This window comes from Chenopodium quinoa, unplaced genomic scaffold (assembly GCF_001683475.1).
Source record: "Chenopodium quinoa cultivar QQ74 unplaced genomic scaffold, ASM168347v1, whole genome shotgun sequence".
Taxonomy (NCBI): domain Eukaryota; kingdom Viridiplantae; phylum Streptophyta; class Magnoliopsida; order Caryophyllales; family Amaranthaceae; genus Chenopodium; species Chenopodium quinoa.
In genome coordinates, this window is record NW_018744311.1 from 893,160 (window position 1) to 912,378 (window position 19,219).

The following is a 19,219-nucleotide window of genomic DNA, read 5'->3' on the forward strand; positions in this document are numbered from 1 at the left end:
GTTGATGAGTTGACACCATGACTTGGAAACACACTTGAAACGCATGAGAGATTTGACGGGTAGCCTTGCCAGTATGTCGATTACTAGCTCCGTTGGAAGATGAGCATTCGACCTTTCTTTCTCCATTATTATGCCAATAATCGAATTATGTTGATTCCTCGATCTTCCTTCTCTTTCACTCTTGTTTGGATGTTCAAATAAGGTTTAAACCCTTTACTTATATAGCCAATTTCCAAGTTATTTATGGCAATATATTAAGATATATTTAGGAAATATATTATTTGATTTGATTTTCTTTTTGAGGAAAAGAAACATTGTATTATAAATATTCAGCTCTTATGAGGATAATGATCCGAATGGCTTTTTTCGTTCACACGTTACCATAACTTATGGTAAATATATGAAAAGATAGAATTGCAAATATCTTAGTTAATTACTTTTGCATATTCTATCTTTTCACACTCTATCATAAGTTATGGTAACTATGTGTTACTCTATTTTTTATTTTTTTTAGCTAGGTATGTATTTTAATTAATAGAAGCAATGGAATTGAAGCAAGTTCAACAATACGATCGGGGAATACACCACAAACGGTTGAAAGTGAGCCAATTCGTGTGCTATTTTGTTCCCTTCTCGCCTAACAAAGGACCAAATCACATCATCAAAAGTAGAACTAAGCTCTAAAATATCATCTAATAGCATATGAAAGGCACTAGTTCCTTTAGCAGCTTCACGGAAGGATTGAATGACTGTCAAGCAGTCACTTTCCTCCACCAACCTTCGAGCACCCACCTCATTAGCAAGCTTAAGACCGAAGACCACCGCTTTTGCTTCAGCAATGACCACCTCCCAACACTCACGGCCCTGCCAGGTAGCACAAGCGCACACCTGACCATCGCTGTCCCTAATTATCGCACCCAGACCAGACCCCATATCTCGCACTGACCCTGCATCAACATTGACCTTCAAGAAATCCCTGGCTGGAGGAGACCACACCGTGGGCAAGCTGCTGCTCGTACCCCCATCCTTAGTCTTCTCGGACTCCCCACTAGCCTCATTCCACGTCTTAATTGCGTAGCTCACAATATTCGCAGGATCCGGGTTCTCGCCTTCCATCACAAGGGAATTGCGAGCACCCCAAATAGCCCAACACAAAGTCACCACACCCACAACATCAGTTTAATCAAGCTCCACAAAGCAACTCTCCCACCAATCAAGAATATGACCAGTCGAGGGCGTGAAGGGTCGTCTCGAAATCACGATGACAAACACTACAATCAGGGTCATAATCACGCACTCTATGATTTATGTTGCTTCTTGTTGGCAGGGCATTTGGTTAATTGAATACAAAGTGTATCAATCTACTCAAAAAAAAAAATAATTAATAAATAAAAAGGTAAGTGTATCAATCCATTTAATAATATTGATATGTACTGATTGTAAGGTGACTTAATTACCAATCTATACTACGAGTATATGTATATTATCTGATCAATTCACATATATGTCTACAAACCTCTGTCCTTTAGAGTAGAAATCATTAAGGATTCATTAACTGCTATGCTTGCAGGTTAAAAAGCATTAATTGGAGCAATTAGGAAGCTAAGATTTATTAATTAAGCATTAATAAAAAGCACCAACATTAACATGTATGGGTGCAGATAGGAAGGATTTTTTTTTTTTTTTTTTTTTTAAAGCAAATAGGAAGGTTTAATTGGTTTAGGTCTCGAGAGATTTTGCAGTCCAAGCAAGGGTGAAAGCTTTCTTGACAGCATCGCAAATTCGCAAGGCTGTTTCATGCTGGTAATAAAACTGAAGAATTCTTCAATAGAAAAGTAAGAAAATAACCAAAACTTCATTGATTTCATCAAAACTTTTGAGATTACAAAGGCTAAATTTAGAGACAGAAAATAGATCGACAAAGAAAGTGTTTTCACACTAAACTTTTGATTACAAAAAACAGCCAACAATAAAGCCTAAAACAGAATTTATATTCTCTTATTACGAAGATTCTCTCTAACAAACTAACAACCTTCCAGAACCTTCTCTTGATCTTCCATCTTCTGCTGCTGACTCAGCCAAGTAATGAGATAAGGTACCAATTGCTCTGACTCTTGAGGTTTATAGTGATGACTCATTACTTCTCCTCCATAGAAAAAATTCTGTTGTTTCGTTTAAAAAAAAGACATATTTTGACTTTTTGTATTATTCATCTATTAACCTTGCCTATATACTTAATTATACTAATATAGAGTTATAGATAGCTCAAGTTTATCAAAACGTTATACCATATACGAAGTACGGAGTATATTAGTATAACACATCAATAGATATGAATAAAATAATTGCACCAAAAAAAAACATGAATAATATGAATTATTATAATTTATCTATTCTTTAGTTTCAAATCAAACAAGTAAAACTGGCGTGACACTTGTGCTTTATTTGAAAATTTTAGCAAATTAAAGGCCATGCGTGTATAACTTCTTGCATTGAACTCACTAAAATAAAAAGACCCAAAAACTTATTGTAGACTTCATCATGAACTATATATATGTTTTACATAGATTTTATTCATTCATTATTTATCCCAAAGTTTTATATTAGTTTCAAATAGAGATGCTGTTTGGAACTCCCATAGCAGTGACACCAGGCTTAGAGAAAGGTTTCAACAATTCATAAGGCACAACTCCTGCTCCATGTCTGTTCCTTAATGCTTCATTAGCATTCCTTTCGTCGATGATCCCCTCCAACTCCTTTAATCTCCCGGTAAACTTCTCGAAAGCCGCCTTTATCATAGGTTCTGCCTCCCAACAAGGCTCCAATTTTTCACCTAAATACTCTTCTTCAGGTGAATGGCCTGAGAGCACATCCAAAATTGCCATAACTCTAGTAGCCTGTATTTGAGATGGGAAGCATCCAAGGAGTGTATCCTCGGGTTTTTCGATGAAGTTGTTCCATTCATCGTTAGTGGGGTCTTCTGTAGGCATCTTAGTCCTAGTGAGTGTAGGCCTATTAGGGAAGTAACCTGCATAGGCATATTGTCCAAAGTTGACAGCAGCATGGTGCCCTGAAGTCACCCATATTATGGTTGTCGCGATTTGGATTAAGTCTTCATTTGTTTTAAGGCCGGGCCACCATGGCTCATCTTTCTTGTCTCCGTGCCCTACGGTTCTTACCTCGGTCCACCAAGCTTGAAGCTCTTGATCCGATTCTACTAGGCTCGAATCTTTGTAGTAGTGGTTCACATAATCCGTCACCCATTGCTTGATGATAGTCCATAGGTCTAAGCCATCATTCGCGTATGGATAATCCTTTATTGTTAACTTTAGCCCATGTGGTGCTGATGGATCTTCAACCGCCATTCCCCTAAATTTTCCAACACATCAACATGTATGCACTCACATTTTCAGACCATTACAAGCTAATTAAATTAATTACCAATTAATTAATTTAATAATTAGCTAGAGTTTTTATTACATATACTGATATACCTATTAATAAGGTCGGCTGGTAAGGCTTCTTGATCAAATCGCCACTCTGCTCCATAGATGACAGAGCTTAACTCCATTGCGTACCTCCCTTGTGAGAAGGATCTTTCAATGATACCGCCTGCATTAATCAAAGCTACTCGAGCAAGAGCGTTGATCTCCATGGTATACCGAAAATGAGGATGTAACAACCTATATATTGGGTGCATTGCACTTAACTGACGATTTGCAGCAATTATGTAAGGTTCCGTGCAACAATGTGTTCTAAGCCTACATTCACCAAAACGAACAAAATAAAAATGTAGTTAGCTCACATTCATGAATTTACATGTATTGATCAACTCTTTTTTTTCATTATCATATAAAAGTAGCTAGACAAATAAAATCATATCCTCAAATTTATGCAATCTTATCAATAATTAATGAAAACGTACGTATACTACGTAACGTACCAGTGACTAACAAGTTGGTGATAGCCAGAGTCATGGGAAAGAACATGAGCTTTGGCAATCTTCCAAAGCCATTCAGAAGTGGCACAAGTTCCTTGGGTAAAAACTTGCCTCCATTGAGGTTTCCCATCGAATGGAGGCCGAGTTAATTCAATAGCTAGAGGTCTAAGTGTTGTGTCGTTGTAAATAAACAAAGCTCGAGATCCATACAAAATTGAACCCTTCAACTCCCTTACTTTGTTCACATAAGGCAAAAATGCATCATAGTAATCTATTATAAACAACCTCTTCTCTTTCAAAGCCTGCAATTTATATCATTAATTGTTACATCCAATCACCTCGAAAAAAAATTAATTAAAGCTTATCCTCATAAGGTTGATTAGTTAACCTGTTCAACAGTCATGGAGCCTTTTATCTGATTTTGCACAAGCTCTGTAGTCATAGCTGATTCGGGTGGGCCGTAAATGTTCCGGTCCAAGTTACTCTTTATCGGCCATTCCTTCAAAATTGCAAGTTTATAATCGTTTCATATGAGATCCTAAGCAATCAAATAGGCTAATAAACATACTAGTATATATTGATAAATTGCCACATTCAATTAGTACTGTATCTTATATCAATCCATATACTTATAATATTTAGTTTTACATATCATACCGTAACACATTTGATGCTTAAAGGATTTAATCCAGCAAGAGTTTGACGAGAGAACTCCTCATCTCTAAACCAACAAAACCTATCCCCTGTATTTTATAAGTTAACCAAAAAAATAAAAACTTAATTGGTTAGTGCAGAATTCATTCAAGCTTGTTAATTAATTGTAGCTTAACATAAGAAAGTAATTAGTGTTCATACGATCAAAAATCTTGGGGAGCTCGAAACGAAGCACACTATCTTTCAAGTCAGTAACGCCTTTGATGATCCTAGGCAACACAGTCCGTAAGGACTCGTGTTGTTGTAAGCCGGGACAATTAACTCCTTCGTTGTAGAGCGAGTCTATGGCCGTGAAGTATGGAAAACCGAGGTCAGGATCAACCAATGCGGTCTCTAATGATGGTACAACAGCATGTAGCACCGAGTACACGGTTTTGAACCCGAATTGTGCGTTCTTTATCTCTGAGAATGTTTCGTCTCTAGGTACATATACACTGCCGGCTCTGCTCTCCGACCTTGGATCTGCATATTGTATACATACATGGTACAACAGCATGTTATTATATGTATAAAGGTGGTTAGAAAACTTAGAATATGTTGTTAGATTTGGAATTTAATCGTCACAATTTGACTTTTTCCATTATTCATATAACCCTGTCAAAAAATAAATTTAAGGAACAGAGGCAGTGGCGGATCCAGGATTTCCGAGATAGTGTGTCACCATCAATTATTGATCATTTGTGAAAGTACAATTTTTTTTTCCATGTCTTGTTCATAATTAATTTCAATCCAAAACTTATATGTATAAAATATATATATATATGTATATATACATATACCAAATTGATTTCAATCCAAAAATAGGACACAAAAATTCATATCACAACCAAATACAGTACTTAAGAATTCAATTTTACAAGTCGAAAATACTACAAATAACACGTTATAAACCAATGGTACAATAAAATTATTATATTGAATTAACTTTATGATTTTTTAGTTAATTGATAAGCATTATGGGGAAATATTAAAATTGGTTGTACAAATATAAGATATAAAAAGGGAAAAAAATTTATTAAAAAATTATACAAAAAAAAGTGAGATAACTTAAAAGACCAGTTATTAAATATAACTGGTCTCTTTAATGAAAAAAAGTAACGCAAAAAAATTGTGAAATGCAATAGCAGCATCAAAGAGACCTCTTATATAAATAATAGGTCTCTTTAATATATAAAAAAAACACACCAAGTCTTTTGTAGCTATAGCAGCATCAAAGAGATCTCCTATCTTAATAAGCGGTCTCTTTGATATTGTTTCTAGCAGCATCAAAGAGACCACCTATCTATAATAAGGGGTCTCTTTGATATTTTATTTTTTAAAAAAAATACTGTGTCACCGGACCCACTATGACTAAAGGTGGGTCCGCCCCTGAACAGAGGATACCTTGTTAATTATAAATGAGAATAGTGATGATTGAGAGTATAAAAATTATATACCTGTTTTAGTAGGAGGACGTCCAGTTCTACAACGTCGAGGGTAAGGAAGATCTTTAGTACCACCCAATACAGGTCTTGCGAGTTCGGGTTTCGTGTCTAGAGCACCAAGGTCGTTGTATGTGTCGTAGTCATAAATTCTCTCAAAGTTCTTACGTTCACCCTTCCCATCCCCTCGCAAACTTTCAAGCTCTTTCTCCCTTAATTCTTTCAATCCACTTGGTGTTTGTGATGGCAAGTAAGACTACAAATATTACACCATTGCAAATTGGTCATTACAAATCATACAATATTTTCACGTACGTATATGTTTGAAAATTATACCGCGAATTGAGAGTATTTAAACGATTAAAATTAGACTTGTTAATCAAAAGAGTTTATGAAAATCGTTCATTCGTTTGTTCTATACCTTATTACTAGCGAAGAATACTCTTTTTTCAGGGATGTCATATTTGGAGTGCACCCATGAATTACAAGTAATATGAACTGGACCAAAATTCGGTCCATCGAGTACGATTTCAGTGAGTTACATCTCTTTGTGGTGTTCATTCTCAACAAGAATAGCACCCACTTCTCCAAATTCCGGCGAAATCACAAAATTAGCTTCAAATTTCACCATTCCATCCTCTACCAATGAACGATGAGCGTATCCTTTGATTTTTTCCTTATCTGATCCTGTATCTTCTAATTAATAATTATTAGTTAAAGGCATAATTTAAATTAATAATTATTAGTTATATATGTGACATACAATTAAACTAGCTAAGGTTGGATTTCCTCCTATATATATGCATATTGATGTCAATAAATTAAAAGGCAGTGAGCATTGTGCATACGTCTCCACTATCAAATTTGCAAATTTGGTACATTCAATCATTTTTGTGATAAATTTGTTCTCGAGAAAAATCAAATTATATCAATTAAGTAAAGTGATGTGTAAATGTTAGTTGTAACAATCTAAATGGCACAAGTACTTAAAAACGTGTACAAGATTTTGCCTTAATAAGTACTTCAATTGTTCAAAGTTATCGATCTATATATTTAAAATTTAAATAATCTTGTCTTTGGAATTATTAGACAACCCTAATTGAAGTATAATACTTGTATATTATACTAGTTCGTTGTTTTTATAACTTACTTTGTTTTTCCTCACCACTAACAAGCTCCAAGAGGAGGGTTTTACCAAGCACATCAACAATATCATCAGCCCCTCGGCCTATGCCAATGTTGGTCAATAACCCACCAACAGTTGGTTTTACCGAGACAATGGCCTTAATTTTCACAGATTGTTCGCTATATTTGGTTGCTACTGCCTGCACTCTAAGGCCACTGTTTCGAGCTCGGTGTGCCCTAGTTACAACACCATCACCATACAATCTTCTTGATAGAAATAATGCACCTACTGATGCATTATTTATGACCCTAGAGGAGTTTAAGAGTTTAACATAATTTTGTTCACCTCCTCCAACAAAGGGCTTTCGCGATAGATTTGGTGATGGGGTTGTGTTGATCACAACCGTGGATGTGCTCAACATTTTTATATATTTTTTGAAGCTAAGCTAAGTTGTTTAAGAAGAAGAAAGTTTTTTTTTTTTTTTGGATGATGGATATGGAGATGTAAGAATGAAGTTTCTTGTGATTTATAAAACAAAGTTGATGAGGGCTTGCAAGGAAATTCACTATATACTACGTCCTCCGTTTCTATTTAGTTGACGCGTTTGATTTAGGCACATTGCACATATATTAAGAAGAGGAGAGAGTGTGAGAGAGAATGAAAAAGCAAGTGGGGTAGCTTGTAAATGCATGGTAAAAAATTTGGGTAACTTTTGTATACATCCGGTTTACACTAATATTAGTGTACATCGAGCAGTAGAGGGGTAACTTTAAGCCAATTTAGGGTAACTTTTTGCCTTTTCTGGGTAACTTTGAACATAATATGATTTTTTTTATAAATCGAACAAGAAAATTTTTATAAGGGTCATTAAATTACTTTCAATCACTAATAATTGAATTTTAGTCATTTAAAATGTGATTCTTTGCCAATAAAACATAGATTATTTTTATTTGTATCGGGTTACTTTTATACATATTAGGGTAACTTTTATTCATTTTAGGGGTAACTTTTGATCACTTTAAGAGATATTTAAAATGGATGTACAGCCAAAAGGAAACGTGTCAACTAAAAAAAAAACATCCTTAAAAAGAATATGTGTCAACTAAAATGAAACGGAGATAGTATAACTTTTGAAATAACTTTTGAAAAATTAGCAATAAGATCAAAACGTTTGTGGTATGTTTCCTTTTTATTGTTTTTGTTTACATGCATGTGATAGATGTGATAGGTAGGAAAAAATGACTAGGGCGAACCATCATGAGTGTTCATCAAGACTATTTCAAGCCCTTTATCCTTATTTTTGACTCTAAGTTCATAACCTTTTTGGTACTAATTTTTGCTTAGTTGGTATTCACTTAGTATCATAAAAAGTTGCTCTATAATTGTATCAATCAAAGCCCAAATTCTACGTACTACGTAACAGCTATCAAAATAAAATAATTTTGTATACTACGAGCATGTTACATTTACTTAATTACAGTTCAGTTCAGTTCAATTCAGTTCAGCTCTAATCAGTTCAGTTCAGTTCAACTCCAATCAGTTCAGATCAATTCAGCTCCTAATTTTCCTCTCTCATAAAATATTCATTTCAGCTCAATTCAGTTCAGTTCAGTTCAACTCCAATCAGTTTAGTTCAGTTCAGTTAAGTAAATGTGAACAGTCCTACATAAAATGATTGCCAACTTAGTACCAAACTACCAACAAGATTTTAATTACTACAGACATTATTACTAGTCATTAACGACTAGTAATTTGGACCAATTTAGTACAATATCAAAATAATGAATTATTGATGACTCGTAGTACTAGAGATTGAGAAGTTTAAAAATGACGAAAGTCTAAATAAAGCAAGTATTATAATGTATCTTAATTGTATTTCTAATCACTAAACTAAAATAACAAAAAGTACATATTTATTTGTTTTCTACTTCGTATTATCTTTCGGTGCTTATTCTACGGCCACACTGTATGACCGAAATTACTTATACGGAGTAGGGGTTATTGTTACTCAATCAATCAGTTACTTATTTTGGGGTTATTCAGTCGGTCATGGACTCATGGGTTACTTATAATAAGTAACCCCACTGAATAAGCAACCCCTATAAATAAGAAAGAGTGTAATACAAAGTACTAAACAACTAACTATACAGATCTCCCCCCTTCAAAAAAAAACAACTAACTATACAGTACAAGTAACAAAAATTTGTTTACCTCTTCTGAAGCAAAAAAAAAAAATAAAAAAAAAATAAAAAAAAATGATGCAGTACGTATGTAACCAAAAATTTTCAAAACAAAAAAAAAATGTAACCATAACTTAATTTGCCACGATTGAAGTTACAATTTTATTATTATTATTATTTATTTATTTTGGTTGTTAAATGAGAAAGTGAACCTTGATTATAAATAAGAAAAAAAAAATTATAAAAAAAAAAAAAAAAAAAAAAAAAAACTAAAAATAGTGTTCGGTTGATTAGAGATACGGAGTACTAGATATATTGTGGGCTCAATTGTGAACTGGACTAGATAGTCTAGATTGGACCTATAATTACAAGGCACGTAATTAAATCAGACACATCCTTCATCCATCTTTACATTAATTCTAAAGAGGTGTGTTGCAAGTAAATAAAAACAGAGAAAGATATAAATAAAAATTATGATCAAGAGAGAAATCATTTCTGCAAAGACGTACTTTACCAAAGCCACAACTACTTCATTGAACTTACTATAATCAAAAGTCCCAACAACTTTCATGGATCTTAGAGTAACACGTACTTGTGCATAGATCTATTATTGTATGTAGACTTCATAAACTACATGTGTTACATACATTTTATTCTATCATTATTTATTCCAATGATGTTTTACATTATTAGATAGAGATGCTGTTTGGAACTCCCATAGCAGTGACACCAGGAGTAGAGAAAGGCTTCAACAATTCATAAGGCACAACACCTGCTCCATTTCTATTCCTCAAAGCTTCATTAGCGTTCCTCTCGTCGATGATCCCTTCTAACTCCTTTAATCTCCCGTTAAACTTCTCGAAAGCCGCCTTTATCATAGGATCTTCCTCCCAAGATGCCTCCATATTTTCACCTAGATACTCCTCGTCGGGTGAATGACCCGAAAGCACGTCCAATATTGCCATTACCCTAGTAGCTTGTATTTGAGAAGGATAACTTCGAAGTAGTGTCTCCTCGGGCTTTTCGAGGAAGTGTTTCCACTCCTCGTCAGTGGGGTCTTCTGTAGGCATCTTAGCCCTCATGACAGTAGGCCTATTAGGGAAGTAACCCGCGTAGGCATACTGTCCAAAGTTTACGGCTGCATGATGCCCTGAAGTCACCCATATGATGGTTGTCACAATATGGATTAGGTCTTTGTTTGTTTTAAGGTTCGGCCACCATGGCTCGTCTTGCTTGTCTCCGTGCCCTACGGTTCTTACCTCGGTCCACCAAGCTTGAAGCTCTTGGTCCGATTCTACTAGGCTCGGATCTTTGTAGTAGTGGTTCACATAATCGGTCACCCATTGCTTTATAATTGACCATAACTCTAAGCCATCACTCGCGTATGGATAGTCCTCTATTGTTAGCTTTAGTCCATGTGGTGCTGATGGATCTTCTTCGGCCATTCCTCTATATAATTTAAGTTCGACAAAAATTATACATGAAACTTCAGTATAATTATTATGGAATTTCAAAATAAGAGTTACTATCTCTATTTGTGCAACAATTAAATTTTTTATGTCTCACAAAAAATAATATTTAGTTATTGTACATGATTTAAAATGGAGGTAGTAGTTTAAATTATATACCTGCTTAAAAGGTCGGCTGGTAAGGCTTCATGATCAAATCGCCACTGCAATCCATAGATAACGGAGCTCAACTCCAAAGAGTACTTCCCCGGTGAGAAGGAACTTTCAATGATACCACCTGCATTAATCAAAGCTAATCTAGCAAGGGCATTGATCTCGGTGGTGTACCGAAAATGAGGATGTAACAACCTATATATTGGGTGCATTGTGCTCAATTGACGATTTGCTGCTATTATGTAAGGTTCCGTGCAACAATGTGTTCTAAGCCTACAATTAACAAGTAAACAAGAAAACTTAGTTAGTCCGTCCATAAGCCTATTGATCATCCAAATACTATACTTATTTTTTTTATATATATAAAAATAAATAAAGGTTAGATTTACTTTTCTCTAGCAATATAATATAATGGTGCTACAACGGGTAAATACAAGTTTCTCATAATGAGAAACTAAAATTGTTTCTCACATGGTATTTTCGTAAATAATTTAATAACTATTTCATTATTGTAGACTCCACAATTAATGGTGATTGGATAAAGTTGGTTTATATACGAAAATACCATATGAAAACAATTTTTGTTTCTCGCTATGAGAAACTGGGCCAAGCCCGTGCACAACGTACCAATGGCTAATAAGTTGGTGATAGCCAGAGTCATGAGCGAGGACATGAGCCTTAGCAAGCTTCCAAAGCCAAGCAGAAGTGGCACTAGTTCCCGGCATATAAACTTTCTTCCATTGAGGCTTCCCATTACATGGAGGCCGAGTTAATTCAATAGCTAGAGGTCTAAGTGTTTCATTGTCATATATAAACAAAGTTCGAGATCCATACAAAGTCGTCCCCTTGAGCTCCCTTACTTTGTTCACATAAGGCAAAAATGCATCATGGTAATCTATTATAAACAACTTCTTCTCTTTCAAAGCCTGCAATATAATGTAATTGTTAATTTAGTTAATTACAACCTCCATAAATTTGTGATTATAGAGAGCACAAAATAATTAATCAATTCAAATATGATTTAATTACCTCCTCGACAGTCATGGATCCTTTTATCTGACTTTGCACAAGCTCTGTAGTCAAAGCTGATTCGGGTGGGCCGTAAATTTTCGGATCCAAGCTACTCTTTAGCGGCCATTCCTGCAAAATTGTTACACATAAGATCATATCCTAAGCTATCAAATATGCTAATTAATTATCATATATATATTGATACTTTATATAATAGTAACATCACTTACAAAATATGTTGAATTCAACTAGTAATATCTTATAAATTTGATTCATATACAAACTATATAATATATAGTTTTGCATATCATACCGTAACACACTTGATGCTTAAGGGATTTAAGCCAGCAAGAGTTTGACGAGAGAATTCTTCGTCTCTAAACCAAGAAAATCTATCCCCTGAATCAACCAAAAAATTCCTTGTTGGTTAATTAGTTCAAATTCGTCGAATTTAATAATATCAAAGGAATTAATACATAGGAAAGTCTTAGTAAGTAATGTACGTACGATCAAATATCTTAGGGACTTCAAAACGAAGCATATTATCTTCAAGGTCCGAAACAGCTCTAATGAGCCTAGGCAACATATCCGGTAAGAACCCATGTTTTTGCAACCCGGGACAATTAACGCCTTCGTTGAAGAGCGAGTCTATGGCCGTAAAGTATGGAAAACCGAGGTCGGGATCAACCATCGCGGTCTCTAATGATGGTACAACGGCGTGTAACACCGAGTACACGGTTTTGAACCCGAATTGTGTCTGCTTCAACTCGGAGAATGTTTCATCTCTAGGTACATATACACTGTTGGCTCTGCTCTCTGAGCTTGGATCTGCATATTGTACATAAAAATGTCTTGTAATTATGTCTTAATAAAAATTTATCTAGAGTTTTTATTGTGTATTAAATTGGTTAATTAGCTTGCTTTAAAAATTTGTTGAGATAATGAGATGTTATCTTGTTTGTAGTTGTGAGGTACACATACAAGTATACAACTACTATAGTGGGAGGATTTGTGTCACATATTGTTAATTAGGAACAATAATTCTAATTTTTTACAATTATGCTAGTACGTAAGATGTTTTTGGAAATGTCCTCAGGAGAAGACACGTAGTACTTTGTAATTATAGATTTATTTATGGTTAGAGTTTTACGAGTATACAAAATGACAAGCGTTAAAGTTGAATTATATTAAAAATATATCGAGAAAAATGGAATAAGATGTTACTGTGGTACATACCTGTCTTAGTAGGAGGACGTCCTGTTCTACAACGTCTAGGGTAAGGAAGCTCTTTACTACCACCCAATACTGGTCTCAACAATGCGGCATCTTTGTCTGGATCACCAAGGTCGTTGTAAGTGTCATAATCGTAAATTCTCTCAAAGTTCTTACGTTCTCCTTTTCCATCCCCTCTCATATTTTCAAGCTCTTTATCTCTTAACTTCTTCAATCCACTTGGTGTTTGTGATGGCAAGTACGACTACAAATATATCACACCATTGCTAATTAATTAGTACGTTACATATTGTACAATATTTCCCTACTCAAATGATAATAAAATTGTTATATTACGCGATAATTTATGTTTTTTTATATAATACATACACACCTTATTAGTGAAGAAGACTCTTTTTTCAGGGTTGTCATACTTAGCGTGCACCCATGAATTGCAAGAAAAATGTACTGAACCTAATGGCAACCCGTCGAGGTGGATCTCGGTGAGGAACATCTCATTGTGGTGTTCATTTTCGACAAGTACAGCACCAACTTCTCCAAATTCTGGTGGAACCACAAAATCAGCTTCATATTTCACTATTCCATCCTCGGACGACTTTGAACGATGGGCGTATCCTTTGATCGTTGCCTTCTCCAATCCCGTTTCTACACAGTAATAGGAAGAAAAAAAAAGTTAAATTGGACTTATTATTAGTAAGTAATAAAACAAAATAATTAGTACGTCCATTTCTTATCTTATCTCTAATTGCTTAATGCAATCTCTTCTTATCTCCTCTACATAACACTTACGTACAATTACTTTCCCTATTCAAAATTAGTTGTCACATTATCGTGTAGTTTAAATGACTAATTTATCCTTTGAGAGTTTGTATGCGTATTGCATGGTACTAGAGTAGTTGAGTTGTACCCTTTTTGTCTTCATTTAAGTAAAAATAAAGTCATTAATCTACCAAAATAATATGTAGGAAAGTGCTACACTGTAAAAAAAAATTAATTGGACATTTTTAGTAAATGAAAAAAATATATATAAATATCTTATCTTACCTTTAATGGCATAATACAATCTAGTCTTATCTCTTCTATTCAATACGTACCGTTACTTTCTCTATTCAAAATCAGTTGTCACGTTTATAGCTTAGCTTTTTTCGCAAACAAGTATAACTTTTTTTTTAAAAAAAAAAATAAAATGAAAACTAAAATTAGTACAGCTTTGGATCCAATTAAATATACAGTATATAGAGACATAATATTCTATCTAATCAAACACAAAAGCAAGTTTATTCTAGCACGAAATATTTTGATTTGTTGGAACCATAAATATATATATATATATATATATATATATATATATATATATATATATATATATATATATATATATATATATATATATATATATATAGTAAAGAAATCATCAAGGATGTTTGATCTTTATATTAGATTTGGTACAATCGATTAATTTCTAAATAACCTTGATTGAAAATCAATCTTTAAGTGTTATTTGCAATCGTATTATACTAGTACTACGTATTAACGTATATCTGTCTAGTTCACACCGTTGAGTTTAAGAGCTTTTCCTAAAAGAGTATAAAGTGACTCTATCTAGCTTATATTAACAACCTTTGAGATTTTAATAATTTTATGCATGATACTTGAGCAGTTGAGGTGTACCCTTTTCTTCATTAAATTAAAGTAATAAAGTCACAACCTACAAAATAATTGGGAAGCAATGCACTGAAAAAAAGGCCAATAAAAACTTCGATTAGTCCGCAGTGTAGTCATTGTAAAACTATCCTTAAACAAATATCAAGCCTCAATGCATCAATCATTGAGGGAGTCTTAGGCCAAGTGATGAGGCTATTCAACATACACTAGTTAGTTTATTAATAGACAATAAAATGTCACCTTTCGAATAAGTTACGTTGCCCACAAAATAAGCTAATCTATCATGAAAGTAGATCTTGCCTCAACTACAGGAACGAACTTTTAGCTTCAATCTACAGAGTAAAATTTAAATCTGTCTTTAAAATTATTATTTAGAATATTAAGGTAGTTTTTCTTTTTTACTTACTTTCTTGTGTCTCACCACTAACAAGCTCCAAGAGGAGGGTTTTACCAAGCACATCAGTAATATCATCAAGCCCTCGGGTGAAGCCAACGTTGGTCAAAAACCCACCAACAGTTGGTTTTACCGAGATGGTGGCCTTAACTTTCACAGCTTGTTCACTATCTGTGGTTGCTACTGCTTTAACTCTAAGGCGGCCACCGTTTCGAGCACAATGTGCCCTAGTTACATCACCATCACTACCATACAACTTTCTTGACAAAAATAATGCACCAAGTGATGATGCCTTATGAACCCTAGAAGAATTAAACAGTTGAACATTATTTTGTTCACCTTTTTCTCCTAAAAAAGGCTTTGGTAGTAATAATAAGTTGATATTATTGGTGGATGTGTTCAACATTTTCTTTTTCTTTTTCTTTTTTGGTTAGAATTTTTAACCAATAGTATAGAGAAAAAGAAGTGATTATTGAATAATGGAATAATAATAATAGGTTTGTGTGTTATATAGAAGGTGATGAGGGCTTGCAAGTAAATTTACAAATTTTGGAATTTAGCAAAAATTAGAGAGTACGTACACATGCAAGACGTTTTTGGTCATTTTGAAATTTTATTGTTTTCCTATTCATGTGATGTGCGTAGTTACATTTGAGAGGAAGATAATTACAAGTGTTGAACTGTTGAATTTACCCCCACATTGTGGGCACATCGATCAAATTGTCTTACATTTGAAAGGCCAGGGGATCCCATAATATAGGCCACGAGTTCCTCAACTATCCTTACTTAATTGGTGATTCTAACCCTACACTACCTTTAAGATGTCGATCAAGTAATATTAACAGGTGAAATGGTAAATCAAGCTTTAATTTACTTTAACAAAGGATAATATATTGGAGAACAATATAATAGTTACCTAAAAAGGTAAAAAGCAAAAATATAATGTCGCTGCCTCGTCGCCTATCTAAAAATTTAGTTTTATATATTAGTTATATACTTATATGATATTATGTACATCTCTAAAATTATCTAATACCCTCGGCTCCCGTAATAATAGTCAAACAAATAGTAGTGTTGGAGAACGAACTATTTTTTGACAAAAAATTAAAAAAAAAAAAAAAAAAAAAAAAAAAAAAAAAAAAAGCCAAATCAAATATTTTATAAGGTATTGTTTGGCTGAACAAATAAAATGGGGGAATTGGAAAATCATTTTAATTTGGAAATGGAGGATTTGTTTGGTTGATGACTATAAAAAATGGACATGTAGGAATAAAACAATTTTAATTACCAAATTTCTTCTCTTGATAACTCAAATTTCCCATAATTATCAAATTAAGTGTCTTATATTATACACAACCAAATATGTTGGCTAACTCCTAATTAAGTAATATACTACCAAATGATCAATGGTCTCTAATCGATAAAAAAAATAAAAAAAAATAAATAAATAAATACTTCATGTTATTAAGATGAACACGAGTCTATAATTTGGGCCTCTTTGGTGGTTGTGTTTTGGGTAGCGGTTAGTTTTGGACCAAGTCAAAATATTATTAGGGAAAATAAAGTGTGTTTGGCAAGAAAGTGATTCATGTAGCGGTTAGAGACTTAGCGGTAGATGTAGTGTTTAAGTAATTTTTGTCAAACGTTAATAATATTAGCGTTTGAAAGATAGCCAATAGCTTTTGACAAATTTAATTAGTTTACTTTATAAATATAATGCATGTGTATATTTTTACTGTATGTTAACATTTCATCCGTTATTTTTGCCAAAAACTTGTATTATTAACCACTACATTAACAGCTAACCTTTACCCACAACTAATTAACAGTTATCCGCTACTCGACCTGCAAAAGAAACCTGCTAGCTATCGCTAATTTTTCCAAACATTACCTTTATAGGTTAAAAGGTCGGGTAGTTTGTTCTTAAGAAAAATCACTCTCAAGCCACAGTTAAATGAAAATTCTATAGTGGTCGTTTGATATATGACTATCATAATATTTTAATGATTATATAGTGCATAATTAAAGTATTTTTATCCAAGTTATTAATTATATTACTCTATTTTTGCTATAATATATTATTATCAACATTTTTGTAATTTATCAAATTTTTAATTTTATTTATGTAATTTTTACTCTTATTTTATAGTTTCTTAAAAAATATTTATTTTATGTTGGATTAAAATTTACAAAAATTATATTTGCATTGTAGCAATTAGAATATTAATTGTGTCCAATTTATAGTGTGAAAAAATAGATCGCTCATATTGTTTATCATTAAAATAATAATAAGGTAGTCATATTTCAAACGACCATCGTAAAAATGTCCACGGTTAAATGTCAATCGAGCAATGGAGTACGAAACTGTCATCTCACAACATTATTACAAGATCAGATTTGGTAAATCAGTATCGTTGGAGGCATTTAATAATTGAGAGGTTTACTTATTATTTTTATTTTATGATTTGAAAGTTGAACGACATTATGCTGTACTTGACATGCATGTTGCAATGAACTTAAACCAATAAATTCATAATGCATGGACATCCACTCCAGAGCACATATCAACTTAATAAGACCAACGATAATTTAGTAGTATGGACAGAGAGTTCATGAATAATCTAGCTTGCGGGATTATAATTCAAACCCGTAATTAAATAATAATCATAAATTTTTAAAAAGACTCTAAATCTGACCTATACTGTTACAAAAATGTCAAGTAATTCACAATAATGGTAAAAAATTAGCCTCAACACTTTGAAATATGGCTTGGGTGCACCCAACACTTTGTAATTTGATAAGTGGTCAAAACACTACAAACTAATGACTCCTTTATTGAATTTTTCGGCCACCATTCTCACCGGAGCAGATGAATTAATTTTTTTTTTTTCCGATTTGCATGCCGAAATATGTCCCGTAAAGGTTTTAGGGGTCATTTTGACCTTAAAGGGCCTAAATTGAACTTGAAACAAGCAAAGAAAAGCGTACATGATATGATTTGTTTAGCGTGTTATAAAACATCTCAATTTGTGTGTCATTGCTTTTTAAGCCGACTTGAGTCATTTATGCTATTTTTTTGCTTGTTTCGAGCTTAATTTGGAACCCTTAGAGTCAAAATGACCCTCAAAACCTTTACGGGATATTTTTCGACACGCAAATCGAGAAAATTCACTAACTCCGCGAGAATGGTGGTCGGAAAACTTACTAATTAAAGGTGCGCTTTGCACCCAAGTCATTAGTTTGTGGTGTTTTGACTACTAAGCAAAGTATAGAGTGTTGGGTGCACCCAAACCATAGTTCAGAGTGTTGAGATCAATTTTGCCTAATTTAATTAGTATATACTTCCTCCGTTCTTTTTTACTTGACCCACTTTGACTTCTACATTATTCATCACCCCTCCTTTGACCATCTTTTGTGAATTATACGTAAAGATAAATATATTCACGTGAGATCATATTAGAATCGTCTCAATATGCACTATCATAATATATAACTTATAATAATTTTTATTTATGAATAATTAAAGTTATTGATGGTTAAAGTTTTACATCGGCAAGCGTGATAAATGAAACGGGTCAAGTAAAACAAGAACGGAGGAAGTATATAGAGATCAGAGTTCGTTCATGAAGAATCCAGCTTAGCTTGCGCTTTTATAATTCAAACCCACGATTGTAAATTTTTTAAAATATCAATTGACTCTAAATCTGATTTATATTATTACAAAATGCCGAGTAAATGAGGCTGGGTTGAGTAACCATGATTGAACTTGCTTATGTCTTTTATTATTAACTAGGATGGTTGACATCGACATAGAAAAGTAGGGTATAAGGATGTGTGATATGCAATGACAAGTCATAGCTTTGCTTAGATGATAAATATTTATTTAATTCAAATGTTACATCATGTATTTGTT

At 33.4% G+C, this 19,219-nt stretch overlaps 2 protein-coding genes and 1 pseudogene across 2 annotated transcripts; all 3 read right to left on the minus strand.

Moving 5' to 3' along the window:
• Positions 1-531: 531 nt before the first annotated feature.
• On the minus strand, positions 532-1,116 carry LOC110696153. The gene has a single exon (XM_021873441.1). It carries the CDS (start codon positions 1,114-1,116, stop codon positions 532-534), a length of 585 nt encoding a protein of 194 aa, XP_021729133.1.
• Positions 1,117-2,609: 1,493 nt separating this feature from the next.
• Positions 2,610-8,275, minus strand: LOC110696191 (annotated as a pseudogene).
• Positions 8,276-9,852: 1,577 nt separating this feature from the next.
• On the minus strand, positions 9,853-15,785 carry LOC110695976 (linoleate 13S-lipoxygenase 2-1, chloroplastic-like). Its single transcript, XM_021873225.1, has 9 exons — positions 15,319-15,785; positions 13,621-13,892; positions 13,251-13,491; positions 12,522-12,842; positions 12,328-12,413; positions 12,033-12,143; positions 11,631-11,929; positions 11,010-11,276; positions 9,853-10,830 (listed from the first exon to the last, which is right to left on the minus strand). The coding sequence occupies exons 1-9, from the start codon at positions 15,710-15,712 to the stop codon at positions 10,071-10,073; spliced, it is 2,751 nt and encodes a 916-aa protein (XP_021728917.1). The 5' UTR covers positions 15,713-15,785; the 3' UTR covers positions 9,853-10,070.
• Positions 15,786-19,219: the final 3,434 nt, after the last annotated feature.